Source organism: Erinaceus europaeus, chromosome 3 (assembly GCF_950295315.1).
Source record: "Erinaceus europaeus chromosome 3, mEriEur2.1, whole genome shotgun sequence".
NCBI lineage: Eukaryota > Metazoa > Chordata > Mammalia > Eulipotyphla > Erinaceidae > Erinaceus > Erinaceus europaeus.
In genome coordinates, this window is record NC_080164.1 from 74640604 (window position 1) to 74664063 (window position 23460).

Genomic DNA, 23460 nt, shown 5'->3' on the forward strand with positions numbered 1-23460 from the left:
GAGAACATTATTAATTATTCAATATAAGTAGAACTATGATAACTATCAGGAATTCATTACATGTGTGAAACTGTATTTCTTCTTCACACTTTATACCTAATTGAATTCCAGATGGATCAAATATTTAAATGGAAAAAGTAAAACTCTGAAAGTACCGGAATAAAACCTGGGTAAATTTTGCAGAACATGGGAGTGGAAGAAATAGACCATAAAACCCTGAAGCCAGAAATGGGGGGGAAAATTGAGACTAAAAGAATCCCACTTTTTTTTAGTTTATATGTTTTTTTGAATACTTGGTTAAAAATTAAAGCAGCAGTTTTAGAAAGAATAATAAAATTTTCTAAAGTAAAGGACACCTCAATTTCTAACTTCAAAATACATTATTATATATTGCTTCCTGAAAGTAAGTTTATATTTATATTAACTTTGTGCATTTATACACACTTGTTTATATTCATTATTGTAACTTAGAAGGGAATCACAGTATTTGACTATTTAAATTTCTATTTTTATAATATATATCTGGGTCTTCAAAATATATATAAACATAAATTTCAGATATAATTTCATATATAAATTTAAATAATTTTATATTGTCTGCATAGTATTTAGTTCACGAATGAACTATAATTTAAGTGCCTTATTGTGTTATTTTAAAAGCCACCAAAATCTATTTGATTTCCTTTACCTCCCCACACCCCTTGGTGACCATCAGTTGTGTTCTGAGTCTAAGCATTTGTTTTCACTAATTTTTTTCAGTTCCCTTGCTCTGTTTCTTTTTCATCATTTTCTTTTTAATACTGAGTCAGGGATTAAACTGAAAGCCTCGTGCATGCGGAATACTGTTGCACTGCCTTCCTGGCTCGGTTTTTATTCCATATACCTACAAGCGAGATACCAAAGCACCCCATTACCACTCATGGAGTTCTCTTTGATACTGTCCATGGTGCTTTTGTGTGGTGCTGGAGGTTGAACCCAAGGCCCTACACATGATAAGTTATGTTCTACCTGCTGAGTTATCTCTCAGCTTCTGCTTTGGTTTCGTTATATCTTACACATTAAGTGAGGTAACCTAGTATTGCTCCTTATCCTTTTGAGTTGTTTGACCTGATATGACCCCCTCCAGGTCTATCCATATTGTAACCTGGCAGGATTTTATCTCTTATAGTTGTCTCAAGGAACTTTGAAGATACTGTTCCACTGTTCTGGCATTTGATGTTTGCTAGCAAGAAATCTGAAGCCACTCAGATTCCAGCTTCTTTTAAAAAAATCATGTTCATTCTTGTGTTCTTAAAAAAATCATATTCTAAATGATTCCCCATGATATCTCAAATATGAGGTTTCTTTTTCCCCGTTCTATTCTTAACTGTGGGTTCTTTTAATTGACAACCTGCATTTTCTTTCACCTCTGGGACATCATCTTTTCATTTTCCTCCTCCCTTTCTTCCACCTTATTGAACTTATTTCCCTTCATTTTTGTCTGTTCTTTCCCAGAATACCCATTTGCAGACTGAGTCAGTAAAGAATTTTTTTGGCCTTAGGTAATAGAAAACTTTCTTAGCAGTGTTTAAAAGCAAATAAGTGGTACTTTATGTGAGATGAATGGTCAGAATTAGGTTGCCATTTGCATTTATAAAGAAAAGGAGGAAGGGAGGATTTTTAAATTTAAGACTTGTCTTTTTTGCCCAACTTTCCCTCTTTCAACTCTCCACATGCTGTCCTTAAATGGTCACTGTAGTCAGCAAACTGAGCATGCGGGCCAAATTCAAGGAACTGGTGTGACAACTTCAGCAGGTGTTGAGGTCACAGATGAGAAGCAGGTCAAGAAGAGGAGCAAGACAGCAGTCAGTGCTGCACTGAAGCCAAATCCTTTGGATCAAACTTGTATTCACCCAGAATCATATGGCATAGCAATGAGGTAAGTGGAACCCATGTGAAAATTTTCCATGCCCAGCATTGAGTTCTTTATTGCAAATGTCTTTTGTTTTGGCATCATGGAGACTTTAAAAATATGGATATGCTTAACATGACAGCATTTTTTCAGAAGTTCCACATTGTTAAGTTATGTGGCACATTATTTTCTTTCAGTGAGAAATGAAACCATTATTCCTGGAGCATTGTCAAACTAATAAACCTTAGTACTGATGGTGAAATGTGTGTAATGGATTGCATGGCACTCTCCTTTGCTTGTTTTGGAAATTAACAAGATACAGTTTTCTAGCACTTGACCTAAAATTTGTACTTACCTAAAAGATGAAAAGCCATTTTTACAGTAAACAGCTAGTTCTCATTTTCTTAAGAATGTCTCCCTGGTTAGTAGTTGCAAAGTTTAAGAATTGATGCTGTTTGTTGGTTTGTTGGTTTGTTTGTTTTAAGATAAGGAAAGGCAGAGAGTAAGAAAAAATAAGAGACTACAACACCAAAGCTTCCTTCAGTGCATTTGGTGCCAGTCTCAAACCTGGTTTGTACACACAGTAAAGCAGCACTATCCAAGTGAGTTACTACACTGACCCAGAATTTATGAACTTTTAAATTTTTTATTTATTTATTTATTCATTTATTTATTTATTTTTGCCTCCAGTGTAATCGCTGGAGTGTGGTTCCTGCACTATGAATTCACTGCTCCTGAAGGCCATTTTTTCCTTTTGTTTCCTTTGTTGTTTATCATTGTTGTTATTGTTGTTGTTGTTTTATTGCTGTCATATAGGACAGAGAGAAATCGAGAGGGGGAGAGAAAGATAGACACCTGCAGATCTGTTTCATCGCTTGTGAAGTGACTCCCCTGCAAGTGGGGAGCTAGGGGCTCGAACCAGGATCCTTACACCCGTCCTTGTGCTTCACGCCATGTGCGCTTAGTCCGTTGCGCCACTGCCCAGCTCTCGAATTTATAAACTTTTAATAAGTATATGTCATAACACATAATGATATGGGTGCTGGACTTTCAAGTACAAAGTGAAGTTTAATGAGCTAATGCTGAAGGAGAAAGGGTACCACCCAAAAGTGGGAGTGGTTACAGGTATGGCTTTAACTTTAAAGCCAGGTGCCTGAACATTCTGGCTTTCTTTCTGGGACTATGACATGAACAAGTGTGTAAGTTAGTCCCCTATTCTCTCCAATGTCTCTCTCTTTGTCTTTTTCCCTAACATGTTTTGTTCTCAATAAAGTTTAATTTACCTGAATAATCATGTTCTCTTTTCAATTCTTTGCATGACGAACTCTCAGAATGGGGGACATATGCTGTTGTAGTTGTCCCCCTTTTACCCATTTAATGTAAGTTGGCGAGCTTTAAAGTCAGAAATCCGCCTGTACCTTCTAAGCCACACCTGTAACCACTCCCATCTCTCTGTGGTGCCCTTTACCCCTCAACACTACCAAAAAGTTAATTTGTTCAAAAACAGTGAATGTATCCATTGGTATGAAGAGGTGGGATCATATCTTAAGTCTAAGGAAAGCAGTCGGTGGATGTGATGTCCAGGGGAACAGCCATTTGTCTTTGGGGGTAGTAAAGGATGTCCATGGCACGGGTGATGTTATGAAGGGAAACATCTTTAAATTGTTGGCTGACAAAGGCAGGCCTATGGTGGCAAGACAAGATACACCAGTTAAGTGTACAAGAATATGTGAATGTTGTTAATTCACATAGGTTGGATATGGAGGAACTTCTTACAGTTTACTACCTTACCATATGAACAGATGATTCTTCATATGAAGGCTTGATAGCTGTAATCACTTACTTGTGAAAAACAATAAAACTTGTAACAAGTTAGAGGTTTACTATAATTGATTTTGGACTATAAATAGACTCAGGTTACTTAGAGAGTTAACGCATGTTAGTGACAATGGTTTTAACATTTAGAGTACTCTGAGCAGATGGGTCATACAAAAATTTTTGGTTATTCAGCACACTCACTCACAAAACACAACTGGCCAGTCATAACATAAGACATTCAGAGAAGGTGTAGGAGAGAGGGCTCTGTGAGCCAACTTTTGTAGGTTCTGCCATGTCATATTATGGATCCTGGGATGTATCCTGCATCTAGTCCTCTTGTATTATTTCTAGTTCTTCAGGGATAACAGTGCCATCATAAGGGTATTGTCGGACATGGCGGGCAGGAATCCAGACAGGTTTAGAGTAATTATGAGGGAAAATGCATGCAAAACCTCTTCCCATGGTCAATAGAGGGTCAGGCCCTTTCCAAATTTTATCAAGTGGGTCTTTCCATTTGACCTTAATAGATGGGAGAGTAGATGGTGTTTGCCAGTGAAGAATAATAGGAGGTAAGTCCGAGTTATTGTAAATATTAAAGAGATTTAACGTAGTTAAGGCTTTTGCTAGCTGGATATTGGGGGGTACATTCCTCCTTTATCTTTATTTAATTGAGCCTTAAGGGTTTGATGGGACCTCTCGACAATGCCTTGTCCCTGTGGATTATAGGGAATGTCTGTGGTATGAGTAATGTTCCAGAGGGAACAAAAATCTTTAAATTGTTTGCTGGTAAACGCAGGTCCATTGTCAGTTTTCAGTTGAAGAGGTAAGCCCATCACGGCAAAACAGGAGAGCATATGGCTTATAAGCTTTTTAGAGCTTTCTCCTGTCTGAGCTGTTGCCCACATAAATTTAGAAAAGGTATCAATTGAGACAAACACATATTTTTGTTTGCCAAAGTTTGGTATGTGGGTGACATCAATTTGCCAAATAGCATTAGCTTTTAAGCCTCGGGGGTTAACACCAAGAGTCTGAATAGCAGGTGTTTTTATGAGACTTGCACAGGAAGAGCATGTAGCTAGGATATGTTTTAATTGTGGTAACAGAACATCAGGAAATCGAGCTCGAAGGCCTTTAAGATTAACATGGGTTAGGTAATGAAAGTCAGCAGGATCAGAGACAGAGACTGGGAAAGTTCCTGTGGAGGCAAGGCGGTCAACTGCGGCATTCCCTTCGGACAGGGTATCAGGAAGAGGGCTGTGGGAACGAAGGTGCCGAATATATAGTGGTTGGGTTCGAGAAGAGAGCATAGAGGCGATTTGAATCAAGAGAGGGGAAAGTGGGTTGTCATCAATTTTCACATAAGAATGAGCAAGCCATGGAAGTAAATTAACAGTATACACACTGTCAGAAAAAAGGTTGAAGGATTCTGGTACAGCTTTTAATGCAAGGAAAACAACATAAAGTTCTTTGTACTGAGGGGAATTCTCAGGAAGCTCAGTAAAGAGAGGTTTAGGAGATTGTTTGTCTGGGTAATATATAAGGGCAGCAGCTCCCTTTTTTCCACCATCAGTGAAGACTGTAGGAGCAGAAGGAATGGGATCTCGAGAGAAAAGTTTATGTGCTAGTAGAGGCAAAAGAGGTAAAGAAGCTATCAATTTATTGGAAGGAAAATGGTTATCTATTTGTCCTGGAAACCCCATGAAGCTTATGGCAAAGCAGGAATGATGGCGTATGAGCCACTCTGTATCTGTGAGAGAAAAGGGCAGAATAATTAAATCCGGTTCTTTCCCTAAGAGCTGCACAGACCTATTTCTCCCTTGGCAAACCATGAATGCTAACGCGTCTATCTCAGTGAGGAGAGACAGAGAGAGAGAGAGGAAAAAATACTTGCTTCTGGAAGTGATTAACAGCCTGAATAGCATGCATGTGGCACCATAACAATGAACTAGGTAAAGATATATATGTAAAGGAATTATTTGTATATCTTTACTGTAATTTTGTTGAGTTTTTTTTCCCCATTTATTATTGGAAGAGACAGAGAGAAGTTTAGAGGGGCAGGGTAGAGAGGAAACAGACAGTAAGACACCTCAGCCCTGCTTCATCACTTGTGAAGCTTTCCCTCTGCAGGTGGGGACCAGGGACTTGAACCTTGGTCATTTTGCACAGTAATTTGTGCGCTTAACCAGGTGCGCCACCACCTGGCCCCTTTACTGTAATGTTAATACTTGATATTTCCTTTTACTGTTGATGCCTATTTCTGACCCTTGTAATAGTCAATCCTAGAAAGTATATTTCTAAAGGCAAACAACCAGGAATTTAAAATTCAGCTCTGGGCTAGGAGTACTCATTTAGCCTGGCAAAACATTTACTTTGGGAGGAAAAATGCTTCTCTACAGAAGCCAAACAGTGTCCATTCTTAATTTACTGAAAACTTGCCTCAGATTTTTAAAACCAAAATTTTGCCAAAGGGTACAAGCTTCCAGTTATAAAATGTGTGATTTCTCAAACTCTGATGTACAGCATGGAGATTATAGCTAGTCATACCATATTATATACTTACTTGAATGTTGCTAATGAATATACCTGAAATGTTAGAGGGAGGGAGGGAGAGAGGGAGAGAGAGAGAGAGGAGCAGATGATATGTATGTGACTGATAGAGGTGTTAGCTAACACTATGATAGGTATCACTTTACAATTACATAGAAGAGCAACACATTGTATACCTTAAATTTATATAATACTATGTCAGTAAAACTGGAAATAAAAGTGAGAATTAGCCCAACAGATGCTCACAGATTCTGTAATGAGGTAATTGTCTTCTACTTGTCACTTTTGGGCTAAAGCACTGAGAGACCTGGCTATCTGGTCTGGACCTAAAATAAGTCATTTTATTATTATTCCAGATAGTGACTAACAGCCTGTACTAAAGACCTTTAATGAGCTCTCACACGTCAGTCTGTTTTCTTTCCTCCTTTCCATGTAAGAATTTAGCATCTTGGGATTCTTCTTTTAGAAGTTTTATCACATTTTCCCAAATGTTAGTTGCTGCCCAACAAAGAATAAGCTTTCTAGCTAAAAGCAGTTTTAATATAGAAATTTAGAATATTTTTGTTTATGAAATTAAATAAAAAGGCAGCAGCAATAGACCAATTACACTGACAGATTGGATGGACATAGTTTCAGTAAGCAGTCCAGAAAGTCCATGATGTGTGATCTGTAATGTTTTTGAGAGGTGAGTAACTTAGCCTACTAAGTATGTCTAGCACTCTTCCCCACATTAAAATTCACAATAGCTTTATCCTGTACTGGCATGCCAACTTACTTCTGCAATGTTAAAAACATGTTTCTTTGTGGGAAACTTGCCTGAAAAGAAATCCACTCCAAAATGCTGTAAAATAAATGAAGATTAGGTAAGCAGACCTAAGAAATTATTTGCAAATTTGAAAGATATTAAATTTTTCTGGATTTGCCTCACAAGAGTTGGCAATATTTGGACATGAAAATTAAGTGTATTATACCAAAGTAAAAGACTCTGGGGTGGGAGGTGGGGGTTTAGGTCCTGGAACATGATGGCAGAGGAGAACCTAGTGGGGGTTCTATTGTTGTGTGGAAAACTGGGAAATGTTATGCATGTACAAACCATTGTATTTTATTGTCAACTGTAAACCATTAACTCCCCCATAAAGAAATTTTTAAAAATTATTAAAATATTTCTTTTCTTTTCCTTCCCCATTCTGCCATTTCATTTATCTTTAAGTATTTTGTAAAAATTAGCAATGAGGGGGTCAGGCGGTGGCACAGTGGGTTGAGCACAAGTGGTGCAAAGCGCAAGGACCAGCGTACGGATCCTGGCTCGAGCCCCCAGCTCCCCACCTGCAGGGAAGTCGCTTCACAGGCAGTGAAGCAGGTCTGCGGGTGTCTATTTTTCTCTCCCCCTCTGTCTTGCCCTCCTCTCTCCATTTCTCTCTGTCCTATCCAACAACAAACAACATCAACAATGGTAATAATAACCACAACAAGGCTACAACAACAAGGGCAACAAAAGGGGGAAAAAATGGCCTCCAGGAGCAGTGGATTCATGGTGCAGGCACCGAGCCCAGCAATAACCCTGGAGGAAAAAAAAAATAAATTAGCAATGAATAAAAACGGGAAGGAAAAGAAATTATTGTATTTAAGTACTTAGATAAAGTTTGAGGACTGGGCAGGGGTAGATAGCATAATGGTTATGCAAACAGACTGTCATTTCTGAGGCTTCCAAGTCCCATTTTCAATCCCCTGCACCACCGTAAACCAGAGTTGATCAGTGCTCTGGTAAAGTACCCCTTCTATCCTATGGTTTTGTTAATTTATCCTTTCTTAAATAAAAAATAAATTAAAAAAAAAAGTTTCAGGACTATCTATTAAAAAAAAAGAAAGAAAGAAAAAGCAGAATCATTGCCGATTTTGGTAAGTGATGTCTTAGGCTGTGTATCACTTAGTTCATATTAACATCTAATGGAGCTCTGATTACATAATACAAGATTGCCTCTTCATGAAGAGGTAGAGGGCAGATCTAAAAGGTAAGAATATTAAATGGACAGATTACAAAAACTTTTTTCCTTTTTCTTTCTTAGGAGCTAAAGCCCAAACATCTTACTGTAATTCTCAGAAAATAACTTTCCTTCTATTTTCAAAAATGCCCTCACCACATAAAAACATGGTCAAAGAGAATTTTTCCCATTTGAGCATCACATAATCAGACCTGGGGCTTTTCTTAAATTATTATTATTTATTCCCCTTTTTTGTCCCTGTTGTTTTATTGTTGTAGTTATTGTTGTTATTGATGTCATCGTTGTTGGCTAGGACAGAGAGAAATGGAGAGAAGAGGGGAAGACAGAGAGGGTGAGAGAAAGATAGACACCTATAGACCTGCTTCACCGCCTGTGAAGTGACTCCCCTGCAGGTGGGGAGCCAGGGCCTCGAACCAGGATCACTTGTGCTTTGCGACCCACTATGCTACCGCCTGATTCCCCCTGGGCTCTTTAAGAGCTGATTGCCACACACCCCACACTAAGTTCCAATCAAGACTGGTAGAGGGAACTAAAAAGTTTAAGATTCTGAGATCTTGCCTGACTTTCTTCTATGCAAATCTGGAAGCAGTGCTGTACCAGACTTCCTGGGTTCAGATCATCACTATTTGAGAAATTTATTTAACTTCCTTGTACCTTAGCTTCCTCTGTCTGTTATGTAAGGAAAATAATAGCATTACATGAATTCATATTACGTAAAATAGTTATCATCTGGTACAAAATGAACTGTTGTTATAATTATTACTGCTATTATTTTGGTTGTGATTGAGAAAAGGGACCAGGTGGTGGCGCACTTGGTTGAGTGCATATGTTACAATGTGCAAGGACTTGGGTTCAACCCTTGATCCCCACCTGCAGGGAGAAAGCTTCACAAGTGGTGAAGCAGTGCTGCAGGTGTCCCTCTGTCTTTCACCCTCTCTACATCTCCCTTCTCTCAATTTTTTTGCTTTTTCTATCCAATAAATAAAGATAATAAAAATATTTAAAATAAAGCAAAAATTTAAAAAGATAGAGAGAAGGGGGATGTCAAACTGACCCATAAAAGAAAAGGAGTGAAGTACTAAAACTGCTGATCTTCAAGGTGCAGGGGGAAACTAGCAGTGTGACCCAGATAGTGTTTAGGGGCATTTAAGATGGTCAGTTAACATTAACACTGGTTCTTAGGACCGGAGAAAAGTCTGGTTTCTCTCTTGCATATCTGGAGCCAACTTAAAGTGCCAATAGAGTAGAGAGAGTTACTGCCCAGCCAGAATGCTGTGCTTGCTTCAGTCTCTTCCATCTTCAAAGTATTTGTCCTTCTCCTTTGTTTCTTTTTAGGTTTAGAACACTTAGTCTGGAGCCAGAAGCTCAATATTGTATTGATTTCGTCTACTGTTATTTCCCTTCTCCCCTCCTTGTCCCATCTATGGATTTTAATCTTAGCCTGTCTCTGAATCTCTACATGATCATAAACAAATCACCTTGACCTCAATAGCCCACTTATGAAATGGATTAAAAATACTTCTTTCCATTCAGAGGACAACTAGAGAATCTTTCCATTCAGAGGACAACCAGGGAATTTATAGAAATAGTATATTTTCAGTGTTCCTAATTTTCTTAAAAGGTTTTTTTTTTTTGATAGGATAGAATTCATGCTTAAAGAAAGAATGTCCTTTACCCTGCCTGATACATGGATTTTATACCCTTGTACTGCCACATCTGTTTAATTTCAGCTCTGCCATCACTAGCCTGTTTTTGAGTACTACTTTCTAAAAAATCTGCCCTCTTCTTCCAAATAGTCACAGGCACTAATCTACATTTCAGCTTTACTGTCAGTAAATTAAATTACTTGGATTCTAAACAGTGCTTTTGAGCTGTAGAGTCTGTAGCCTTTGAAACCACTAACTTAATTTCATTCAACTCTTAAATTCAGTAAATAAAAAGAGTCTATTTTTTTTCTTTTAAATTTTGTTTTAAAAAAATAATAAATTACTCCCAGGCAGTGGTCCTAGGTGCCCAAATTTTTCTGTGCTCTAAATCTTCTGTCTAGATTGAAAATTACCCAAAGAAAAGGGAATGGAGTACTAATAAACATGTGATGTGATTTTTTTATTTTATAAGCTGGAGCTATATAGCTTTGTGGTCTCAGCTGGGTGACTCTGAGCATGGCATTTAATCTGCGTTTTCATCCCTGTATTTGCAATTCTATGGCCACAATAAATTTTTGTGAGAATTTATTTTCCCTCCCTTTCCACCTTTATTTCTCTCCCCTCGCCCACTTCTTCCTTTTTTCTTTCTTTTATTTCCTCCTTTCTTTTAAGTGAGCTGTTTTGCTGGCCCTATTATCATCTTTTATAGTCTTCTTTCCACAGTAAATAAATACTGAAGGAGACTAAATATTATTTCAACTTGGCACTCAGTATTTTGCCAAACTTATTTAAAGGTCTTTGCTATTAGCTTTCTCACTTGAGGGATATGTGGGTGTGTTGTGTTATATCTTCATGTGTTTAAAACAGCCAAACTTGGGAGCCAGGCGGTTGCACAGTGGGTTAAGCGTACATGGCGGAAAACGCATGGACCAGCATCGGGATCCCGATTTGAGCCCCCAGCTCCCTACCTGCAGAGGGATCCCTTCACAGGCGGTAAAGCAGGTCTGCAGGTGTCTATCTTCTTCTCTCTCTCTGTCTTCCCCTCCTCTCTCGATTTCTCTCTGTCCTATTCTACAATGACAGCAGTAATAATGATAACAACAATGGTAGTAAACAAGGGCAACAAAAGGGAAAAAATTTAAAAAGAATAAATGAATAAATAAATAAAAGAGGATAATCAGTTAGATAATGCTGACTTGGGTTTTTCAAAAGCCTCTCCTCCAATACTCCAATACCAGAAGCTGAGCCTGACTTGTTGCTTTTTTACATGCTCATGTGTCTATATTTTTGTTTAATGTAATTCCGATATAATACTGTATTTGAAATAGGAAATGCTACACAAACATCAGTGTTTCTTATTCTACTGATTTTAGATATTTTGTTTTACGTAACTTTACAAATAGTGTCTATAACCATTTCTAGAAAGATCATTCTCTAACTTTTAGAAAATTTCAGTGTAAACCTGTTTTAACTGATCTTTTTTTTATTTTTATTTATAAAAAGGAAACATTGACAAAACCATAGGATAAGAGGGGTATAGCTTTCATATTCTTTAGCCCTCTGGGAGTACGGAACCAAGGTCATTGTGGGTGCAGAAGGTGGAAGGTCTGGCTTCTGTAATTGCTTCCCCGCTGAACATGTGTGTTGACTGGTCAATCCATACTCTCAGTCTGCCTCTCTCTTTCCCTAGTAGGGTGGGTCTCTGGGGAAGCAGAGCTCCAGGACACATTGGTGGGGTTGTCTGTCCAGGGAAGTCTGGTCAGCATCATTCTAACATCTGGAACCTGCTGGTTGACAAGAGAGTTAACATACAAAGCAGACAAATTGTTGACCAGTCATGGACCTAAGGGCTGGAATAGTGCAGATGAAGAGTTGGGGGGGGGGGGGTCCTCCATTTTGTATAGATAGCTAGTAGGCATATTTTAGTTAAATTCCAAAGGGCCTGTGGCTATACTAGGTTTTTTTTTTTTCCCTTTTTCTTTTTACCCCTGAAATCTGATATGCTGGTGGATCCAAGGTTATTGTCTGGGGAGATGATGTCATGGCTGGAAAAAGGACCAGAAAGCTGGATCAGGGAAGAGAGTAGCTCCCTAATATGGGAAAGGGGCATAAATATTGTTGACTGTAAACCCCATTGATTTGATGCGATCTGGTGCCCATAATCAGCTTAGGAGCCTATGGTGACCTCTGCATCCCTCTAGATCTGACTGATCTTTTTTTTTTCTTTTAAAACAAATTTAATTCCATATAATAAATTGCTCAAATGACACTTCTAAGGATATGTTCTCCTACATACAATTAATGCAACATGTATCAAGTATCCAATTTCTGTGCATGTATAAGTAGAGTTTTTTAAGTTTATTTTTGATATGTAAGTTTATAACCAATGAGTTGTATGTTTTATGTAAAAAAAAAATTCTTTTCTATAACTTCCTTTGTCTGATTATATATTAGGAGAACTCATTTAAATATGACTTTAACAGTTACTGGCTATTCTTCAGTTTCATTGGTAGTTTTGTGTGCCTCTCTATGAATGCACTCTATGTGATTGATTTTACCATTACTTGTAGATTTTGTACCAGCAAAGATTTTTAAGGATTCTGACCCAGGTCAATGTCTTGGTTTAACAAAGAAATTATACTTTTGAAAAGAATCATTGAAGATTATTAGAGTATAATTCCCATTACTGTTCCCCTTTGATTTGACTGCTGAAACAGTGGCTGTAGTGACATAGATACTCCTTCAATAAATTAAATACATCAGTGGACTTATAGCTCTGCTGCAGGATCATCTGTCTACTCCCAGTAGACAGTGTAAAAGGAAAAGTAGGCTTTTCCATATGTCAGACTGAAATTTCTCTTCAGTCTTCAATACTAAGAGCATTAGGTTTTAAAATGTATATAGTACCTAAGTTTTTTTTCTTTTTTTAAAATTTTTTGTATTATCTTTATTTGTTGGATAGAGACAGCCAGAAATCAAGAGGGCTGGGGAGGTAGAGAAGGAGAGAGACAGAGAGACACCTGCAACACTGCTTCACCACTTGTGAAGTTTTTCCCCCTGCAGGTGGGGGCCAGGGGCTTGAACCCGGGACCATGTGCACTTAACCAGGTGTGCCACCACCTGACCCCCTTTTTTGATAGCCAGTTATTACTGAACTTTCATTTGTGTCCCACCATTTTATCTCCTAGTCATAGTTAACATGACCTGTTTTTTTTATTTAGAGTATAAGATCTCTTTTTAAATAGTTGAAGAGATATTCAACTATATGACAATTATGATTTGCTTTAATTGTATGTGCTTATTTCTTTTAAAAATATTTTATTCCTTTTCAGTAGAGACAGAAGTTGAAAGGGAAGGAGGAGATAGGGAGGGGAGAGAGAGAGAGAGGGAGAAAGAGAGAGAGACTGGCAGAGGCACCTGTAGCACCATTTCACCTCTTGTGAAGCATTGTTCACCCCCACCCCCAAAGGTGGGGAACAGGAGTTTGAACTTGTCTCCTTGCACACTGTAATGTGTGTGCTCCACCAGGTGTGCCACTGCCTGGCCCCTATACTTATTTATAAAACGAGCACACTCTTGTACTTAAATGTTTTTTATTTACTGATGCAGTTGTGTTGAAACTAATGATAAAAACAAGCAAGGGGGAAAAATCTCCTTTGGTTGTTGAGTGAGAGTGGTTAGGCAACTAGAAGTATTTTGCCTTTGCAGCATGCTTCTTTGTCATATGTTTGGTTTGGAATTATAAGTTCTGTCTGTTTGGCCCACAAACCACATGCTAATATTAAGTTGTTTTTTAAAATGAAGCAGTTGCATCACCATGATTCTTCTGTACCCTGTGGGGTATCATGTTACTTTAGCATAATGAAACTAAGTCCTGGACTCCTAAAATTTTTTTCTCCATGCTGGAAATGATTACATAAAACTAAATGGCTATGTCTAAAGGCTTATGAATCTTGAGAATTTCTTATTCTTTGGAGAAAAATCCTAGAAAGATTTTTTTTTAATTTTTTATTCTGAAGTGGGGCACCTTGCATTTGTAATACTGGCATTGAAAATATCAGTGATTTTATTTCATATAGAAGTCTAGAAAAAAAAGACCTATCTCTGCTGCATGGTCTGTATTTTAACTTTGTGCAGATGTGTGCTAAAAGAACATGATGTGCTTATTTGTTGCATTTATGCTACTTTCTTATTTTAAGTAAGATGGATGAAATTACATATTAAATAAAAACAGCAGCCCAGACAGCAGTGCATAACAAACTGAAAAAAAAACCCTTCAGAGACAGGAGCACATGAGACTATGGCTTTACTGACTTTTGGAAGACAGTTATGGGAGAAGTGTCCGTTTACAAGCATGTATGTAGTAATTTTTGTGAGATTGCTCAGTCTTAACTAATCTGCCATTAAATTGTGTTGCTGAACTATTACCAAAAATACTTTTTTATATTTTAACCAGGGATAATACTTTAATTTGGGTATAACTGCAGTTATAAACAGTTCAGACAGAGATATATAAGGCATGAAACTCCAGTTAATTAGAATAGCTGTGTGGCCTTGGGTAAGTTGTTAACCTCCCTGAGTCTCAGTTTTCCTTCCTTCTCTGTAGGATACAGTACCGACCTGTTAGGATTATCTCAGATCAAATCCACCAGGCACTAGCTTAGTGCCTGGCACCTGTGTATCGGCACATGTTCACATACATTTTGTATTGCAGACTTCATAAAATACAGTGTATTTTTATGTGTTACATTTGAGCCAAAAAGTAGTTTGTTTTACTTTTCACATTCAATCCTGAAGTAAAACTATGCTGGTCCTTACCGCATTCAACTCTAGAGTGAAATTCAGTTTATAGAATAAATATTTCTTAAGACATCTAAGAAACACTTGTTTATTCAATGGCTTCTGGGGGTAAAACATTTTTTTTCTAGCGTTTACAGTTGAGTATATTTGAACTTCATTACAGCAGAGGTCAATGGGGATGCATTTATAGTCCTTTGTTACTTTTCCCCTTTTTTGCAACTCTGTTGTAACTTTAAGAAAGTTTTGAAATTCAAGAAAAGCATTCAGCTTTGTTCCATAGTCACTTAAAATAGGATTGATCAGTATGAGTATTTATTTAGCCACCATTGTCCTAAGGCTTATGTGTATAAGAATGAAAATAGTAGATGAAGTATGCACTCAGATTAAACAGACCTACTTTTGATAGCAGTTGCGTACACACACCCTTAACACTTTCAGTGTCCTTCTGAACTAGTGTTTTTGTTATTAAAGCCAAGATACTGCTTTGGCAAGTTTCTGCCATTTAGTTAACTTTATTAATTATAGAATATTATTCTGGATTATGGATTTACAGCCCATGAATATAATTGGGGGGAGGGACATTTTAACAGTAGATTTTAAACCAAAACCTTGAAGGCTTGAAAGGTGTTTTGCTAAATAAATAGCCATTTATTTAGCAAAAAAAAAAAAAAGCCAACCAAACCCAAAGGGTGCATACTAGGGAAGACTGTTCAGCAGGATGTGTATTATGTAGAAAGTTGTGCAGAGAAGTTGTTTGTGGACAGAAGTTGTCATGTGTCATCTGCCCTGTCAGTCAGAGCTCCGCAGCTGTTCCCTGTCACCAGGACCCTTGTGGGCTGCCGCCCATCTATCAGCACCTAACAAATATCAGCACTTAACGAATAACGGCTGCCTCTCTGGTAGACTAGTGAAGCCCCTGATATACAGAAGTCACATGTATCTCACTGACCACCAGGAACTCATTTCTGAAGAGGGAGACCAGGTACCAACGCCTTGGTCTTTCATTAAATGAACCATTGCCCGAGATGTATTCTCAAAGGAATAGTTAGATTTTGGAAAGTCTGTTTTTGACCAAAACTATAGATTCAGAGATGTAGCAGGATTGGATATTTGAACCCAAAGAAGCATACTAGTTCAATGAAGATGAAAAAGCTTTCTTCACCAGAGACCTTAGATAATCAGTGCAGTATACAACAGTTTTTTTTCCCCCCTTGGTTTCCAGAGGCTTTCTTAGAGGAAAGGATTTGAGGTCATTAGTATCACTATCTGTCTGATTACTGTGTTGACATTTTAAAAGTGCCATTAATCATAGAAAATGAAACTTAATGATGTAGAAAAATAACCCAGCCAGTAAATGTCAAAAAGAATAAGCTGTTTAGCCTAATATTCAGATAAAACAGGAGGAAAATAATTTTTTAACCCTTTAATTCATTTTTCTAAATTTATTACTGAACTTTAAAACTGATTCAGAGGCAGCTCTGCAAACTGGGGAAATGGTAAACACGTCAAAGAGTAGCACATCTTTTTGTTTTGTAAATATTAAAGCTATTTAATATATAAAGTATATGAAGTAATATTCCAGTTAAGGTGATAGAATTGAGGTGTGTTTCCATTTAGATAGAAAGTTAATTTTCTTTTTGACATCCCTTCAAATTATTTTGAATTAATTTGAATACTTAGTACAATTTAGTCCATGTAAAGCTTGACTGTATCAGCATTGGAGATTTATTAGATAACTGACATGTATGCATAGGCAATATTGTCTTTATAGGTACACAAAAGTAGTAGCTCTTTCTTGTTTTAATTATCTTTATTTATTGGACAGAGATAGCCAGAAGTTGAGAGGGAAGGGGGTAATAGAAAGGGAAAGTGACAGAGTGATACCTGCAGCACTGCTTCACCACTTGCAAAGCTTTCCCCCTGCAGGTGGGAACCGGGGCCTCGAACCCGGTCCTTTCACTTTGTAGCATGTGCACTCAACCAGGTGCGCCACTGCCTGGCCCCCTTATAGGTACACAAAAGGCAGTGATATAACAGTAATTTGCTTGTCTGAAACTGGCAATACTTGTTGGATATTTTGGTGGATTTTGATATCATCAATTATTCTTCTACTTACTAACTTAGTATTAAACAAGTTTTGCTAACAACTTTTAGGAAACATAAGGTAAGTGTAGTTATCCTCTCATAGAAACTATGTATTTCTATATATGGAGCCAAGTAGTAGTGCACCTGGTAGAGCGCACATATCACAATATGCAGGGGCCTGGGTTGGAGCCCCTGGTTCCCACCCGCAGGAGGAAAGTTTTATGAGTGGTGCAGCGGTGTTATGGGTGTCTCTCTGTCTCTCTCTCCCTCTCCATCACCCCATCCCTCTTGATTTCTGGCTGTCTCTCTCCGATAAATAAAGATAATCACAATTTTAAAAAAGAAACGACATATATATATTAAACTGCAGAACAGTACACAGTAAAATGTTTCTTTGTGTGTGTGTGTGTTTATACTATATGCACTTAACCAGGTGTATTACCACCCAGCTCCCTTTTATTTATATTTTTATTAGAGATTAAATAACAACAACACTGTAAGATAACAGGGGTACAATTCCACACAGTTCCCACCACCAGAGTTCCGTGTCCCTTCCCCTCCCTTGGAAGCTTCCCTATTCTTTATCCCTCTGGGAGTGTGGAGCAGAATTCTTTATGGGGAGCAGAAGAGGCGAATTCCACCTTCTGTAATTGCTTCTCTGCTGGACATGGGTGCTGGCAGGTGGATGCAAACCCCTTTATGTGTGGATATTTTTGAGGGTAGTATGATTCTGTAGCCTCAGTTTATAAGAAATACCTCTTTCACTTTTTGTGATAAAACTTTACCTTTTCTTTTCTCTTTTTTCCTTTCCTCTCCTTTCCTTTTGTTTTCTTCTTTTCTCTTTTCTTTTCTTTTTCTTTCTCTTTCTTTTTGCCTCCAGGATTATCACTGTGGCTTGGTGCCTGTACCAAGAACCCACTGTTCCTGGCGGCCATATTTTTCTTTTCTTTTTTATTTATTTATTTATTTATTGGGGAATTAATGTTTTACATTCAACAGTAAATACAATAGTTTGTTCATGCATAACATTACCCAGTTTCCCATTTAACAATACAACCCCCACTATGTCATTTATCATCCTTCATGGACCTGTATTCTCCCCACCCACCCACCCCAGAGTCTTTTACTTTGGTGCGATACGCCAATTCCATTTCAGGTTCTACTCGTGTTTTCATTTCTGATCTTGTTTTTCAACTTCGGCCTGAGAGTGAGATCATCCCATATTCATCCTTCTGTTTCTGACTTATTTCACTCAACATGAATTTTTCAAGGTCCATCCAAGATCGGCTGAAAACGGTGAAGTCACCATTTTTTACAGCTGAGTAGTATTCCATTGTGTATATATACCACAACTTGCTCAGCCACTCATCTGTTGTTGGACACCTGGGTTGCTTCCAGGTTTTGGCTATTACAAATTGTGCTGCCAAGAACATATGTGTACACAGATCTTTTTTGATGGATGTGTTGGGTTCCTTACGGTATATCCCCAGGAGAGGAATTGCAGGATCATAGGGTAGGTCCATTTCTAGCCTTCTGAGAGTTCTCCAGACTGTTCTCCACAGAGGCTGGACCAATTGACATTCCCACCAGCAGTGTAGGAGGGTTCCTTTGACCCCACACCCTCTCCAGCATTTGCTGCTGCTACCTTTTCTGATGTATGACATTCTCACAGAAGTGAAGTGATATCTCATTGTTGTCTTGATTTGCATTTCTCTGACAATCAGAGACTTGGAGCATTTTTTCATGTGTTTCTCAACCTTTTGGATCTCTTCTGTGGTGAATATTCTGTCCAAGTCCTCCCCCCATTTTTGGATGGGGTTATTTGTTGTCTTGTTGTTGAGTCTGGCAAGCTCTTTATATATGTTGCTTATTAAACTCTTATCTGATGTATGGCATGTAAAGATCTTCTCCCATTCTTTGAGGGGTCTCTTGGTTTGGGTAGTGGTTTCTTTTGCTGTGAAGAAGCTTTTTAATTTGATGTAGTCCCATGGGTTTATACTTGCCTTAGTCTTCTTTGTAATTGGATTTGTTTCATTGAAAATGTCTTTAAAATTTATGCGGAAAAGAGTTCTGCCAATATTTTCCTCTAAGTATCTGATAGTTTGTGGTCTAACATCCAAGTCCTTGATCCACTTGGAATTTACTTTTGTATTTGGTGAAATACAGTGATTTGGTTTCATTCTTCTGCATGTTTCAGCCCATTGTTTGCAACACCATTTGTTGAAGAGACTCTGCTTTCCCCATTGAATAGTCTGGGCACCTTTGTCAAAGATTAGATGTCCATAGGTGTGGGGCTGTAAAATGTTTCTGATACTCAGTGGTATCCTACTATAAACTAACACAAGAACCTAAATCCGTCCTGTCCCCTCTTCTTTCCCTCAAGATAATCAGTGATTATAGCATGGATATGTAGTAGATTGTTTGGCTAATACATGGATCTAAAGTGAATGAATTTTAGGGTGAACTATATAAGGATGCTGGAAAATGAGTACTAATAACGTGTTGGAATTCTCCCCTCCCCCTGGCAGGTTTTTATCATTCATCAAAGGGACACTGTGTGAGATTGGAAAGCCTGAAATGCAGCAAAAAATAAATTCATTCCTTGAAAAGGAAGCATTAGAAAAAGCTGCAGAAAGGCTACAAACAACAGTTCATACCTTACAAGTCATCATAGATGGCCTCAGCCAGCCTGAAAGCTTTGACTTTAGAACAGGTGAGTAATTGAATTTATATAACTTACATTATCTTCTTTAGCTTTCATGACAGTCCCATGCTATACCCAAAGGCAGATAGTCTCCCATTTTTATATGAGAAGATTAAAGTGACTTTCCTTTAAGTCATTGCAGTTTGATAGTACTCAGAGCCAAATCTGGAAGCCATGTCACAGAATCCTTGGCCCTGCTTATTTTCCTTTATACTGGACAACTATCATACATTTTTTGCTGTGTACATAAAGACATTTTTTTCATGATTTTTTGGTCAACTGTTTTCATCTCATAAGAGATAGATAGAAAGCATCCTAGATAAAACACTTAGTTCACAGAATAAAAAGTGAATCTTCTTCCCAAAGTTATAGCCTTCTAAGTTCCTGGATTCTGTGTCATTGAATACATTGAACAAGTAAGATACTATCTCTGTTGATTTTTCTTCTAATTAAAAGTGCTTTTATCATTGGTAGGTGGTGAAGGAGATAGTATGGCCTTAGTTGTTGAGAGCAGTGACCCGATCAGAAAGAATTAAGGTATCAAATAGCCTACTTCCCAAGGAAATTTGAATGGGAAGCTCAGGGATTTAAATGAATCCACACACTTGTCTCATAACCAGTTTTATGATACCATGTTTTCATTCTGGGTTAGTCCGTGTTGAGATAGTGAGGCATGCATCTTTGAAAAGGTTTTATAAGGGATTTAAAAACCAATCAGAAAGCATGGTGCACTGTTCCCTCAACTTTCCTAATTTTTTTTCCTAATATTAGAGAAAAATAGACTTTTCAGAAAGACCTGAACCAAGAAATAGTGGAATAGTTGGACAGGTGGGTGGTCTGTTGAAAGTGTCTATTTCAGTATACATATTTATCTCCATTTGGAAGCCTGGTGTTCTTTTATGTGTGTTTCACTGATATTCAGCAGGAGAACTAACTAGAGCAGTGGTTCTCAAACAGGGTAGGATCTGAAGGAGCTGTGTCCCTAGTTAATCAATTTAATTAGAAGTCCTCACATATTTACATTCCAACTTGAGCAGAATGGAGGCATTTTGTACTCTGAACTAAACTTACCAATTACTGCAGTGTTTATCAGTGTCACAAATAAAATTCCAAATAGATGCCTTTAACATACACTGTTTTGTGTAAGTCACAATTTTCAAGATGTTTGAGAACTTTGAGTTAGTAAACATAGTCCCAAAGGGGAATTAGGCAATCTTACTTTTGAAGATGTAGATCCTATTTGGGTTATTTCTACACTACAGTACTTAAAGTATTTTTCTTTTCTTAATTTCCTCAGAATATTTACTTTCTTGGTGCCTTATTCATTAATCATATTTACCCTACCTTCAGTTATCTCAAGACATATATAGCAAATTCTGTTTTATTAACACTCTGGCTGCTAGTTAATTTCCACAGTTGGGTTCTTCAGAAATAACTTGGTGACAAGGGGCTGAATATGCAACCTTGGCTATCAAAGTGTTAAAGATTGTATAGTACATGGAGGATTTTCTGATTTCTCAGTGGCCCAGGCTGTCTTCAGGAACATGTTAAGTAGTTCCTGACTCTGATTTTCCATGCAAAATTAAACTAAGCAGCTGATCGGGAACTCTTAGGGAATCTGTAGCAGCTGGACCTCTACTACAAAAAAAAAAAAAAACCTTGAGGAAAGAAAAAAAGTTTCCTAACATAAAAATGATGCTTGTGGGACTCAAGAGACCATCCTACTGCTGACCTTGATCAACGATTTATTTTCACTTTGCTTTGACACTGTCCTTGTCTAGTGTAATATTGCATTACAGTGGGTTTCTTGCTTTTTTTCAGTGTTTTAGCACCAGCTGGAATTCTACAGAATCATTTCCAATTTTAGCATATTATTATTAATTTGTGTGTGTGTGTATGATGAAGTGAGAGTTGAAGTTTGAGAGGGTTTCTGGTTGGTTTTATAAAGAAAAGCTAAATTTGAACTTTTTTTTTTTTTTAGTATGGTTAAGCTGGTGGGGGTGGGGCAGGTAACAAGAGGTGACCAGTTGTTAATACAAATGTAAAGGATAGCTTTAACAAGTAATCAGCATAAAGCCAACAGCTGTGGAGGAAAAGGAAATGGAATGGGTGGAGAGGAAAATGAGGTCTTAGTAAAAGGAGATCCAAGCATAGAATGTGTTCTTTGTTACTAGAATCAACATTCAGTAATCCTAGGAAAGGGGGCCAAGAAGAGCATGGATAAATGGAATCCACAGATAATCCGAAAGACCTGTTTAAATTGTCTGTTCTAACCTTCTACTCCATAAAACCTTTGTTGTTATTATTATTGTTTTATTTTAACTAGACTCATGATTTCCTGGCATGTCTTATGTCCACCTTTTTCTGGGGATTGTGGATTCAGGGAGAGCAGATAATGTTACTGGCCAGGGACATGTACCCTGTGGAAGAAAAGTGGGCTATAAGCTACTTGACCACAGACATTTTCAGGTCTTCCTCTGTGTGTATCTAGCACCCAACAGAATTTCTGCCCAGGGGAAAATAATAGGAGTTAACAAATGTTTGATGAATTGAAGAGGAGAAAGACAAAATGCTAACTGATCTAGGTGTCTGAGCTATATAGATTGTCAATAATCCCTATATTTTCGAGTGGATAACAGTTGATTCCTGAGTTCCAGTTTCATAGAGGAGGAAGGACATTTGAATTTCAACCACATCTGACCAAAAGTTGATTAATTATCTATGTTTAAGCAATTTGAGAATTCATGCATCAAGGGGAAAGAGCCCTATTCTCCTGTTTCCCAAGGTCTGACCTCAGCCTTTATGATTTAGCTGTGTATATTTACTAAGCAGAAATGGAGTTGATATACTTCACCAAAGGAAAGACTCTTGGGTAGGGGAGGGGAGGGTTCATTCAGGTCCTGGAACATGATGGCAGATTAAGACCTAGTGGGGGTTGAATTATTATGTGGAAAACTGGGAAATGTTACACATGTACAAACTATTGTGTTTTGCTGTCAACTGTAAACCATCAATCCCGCAATAAATAATTTTTTTAAAAAAAGGCAGGAATGTGTTCTGACTTCCTCATAAAGAGGAAGCCAAGATTCTTTTCTAGTGCTAAGAAAAATGACTGAGTTGCTTTTAGGATGCATTTCCTCTGAAGTAGGTAGGCCTGATCTTCCAGCAACTTCTGCCGCCACCATCACCATACCTCCCCCCACCCCCATAATACTAGTCTGGGTAGATAATTGATACATAGTATATGTTTTTCCAATAATTCTATCATTTCTAAGCATTATAGTGCCTTATTATTTATACTCTTTTTTTCCCCTTTCCTTGCAGATTTTGATAAACCTGACTTTAAGAGAAGCATAGTCTGCCTAGAAGACCTACAGGTTGGGACAGTTCTTACAGGCAAAGTTGAGAATGCCACTCTCTTTGGGATTTTTGTGGATATAGGAGTGGGAAGAGCAGGGTTGATACCCATTCGAAATGTAACTGAAGCAAAACTTTCTAAAACAAAGAAGAGGAGAAGTCTTGGATTGGGCCCTGGAGAAAGAGTGGAAGTTCGAGTACTAAACATTGACATCCCCCGATCTAGAATTACTCTAGATCTCATTCGAGTGCTGTGAGTGTCCCACTGGAGACCAAATACTGATATGTATCATTGCTACAGAGTGCCAAGAATTAGATCTTTGTAAATTCTAACTAGCACATAATTCACTAAATATAATTATTTTCCAAATACTTTCCTTACTTTTATTTCTGAATAAATAGGAAACCAACTGTTGGATTTTGTTTCTTTACACACACACACACACACACACACACACACACACACACACACACATCTTCTTATATAATACTGACTTTCTGATCCAAACTTTATTTTGTTGTGATTAATCTTTTGATGCCTTTTGCATTTATGTAATAAATCGTTTTACTCTGTCTGCCAGCTTGCCTTGCCAAACCTATAGGAAACTG

At 37.8% G+C, this 23460-nt stretch overlaps 1 protein-coding gene across 2 annotated transcripts in view; it reads left to right on the forward strand.

The window, feature by feature from the left end:
- The window catches only part of SRBD1 (S1 RNA binding domain 1), a 189253-nt gene extending 165989 nt beyond the window's left edge, over positions 1-23264 (forward strand). For both annotated transcript variants that reach the window (XM_060187543.1, XM_060187544.1), the window contains exons 19-21: positions 1739-1918; positions 19319-19503; positions 22819-23264. In XM_060187543.1, the coding sequence (XP_060043526.1) occupies positions 1739-1918; positions 19319-19503; positions 22819-23108 (655 nt within the window). In that variant the 3' untranslated portion in view covers positions 23109-23264. The remainder of the gene's footprint in view (positions 1-1738; positions 1919-19318; positions 19504-22818) is intronic.
- The last annotated feature ends 196 nt before the right edge of the window (positions 23265-23460 follow it).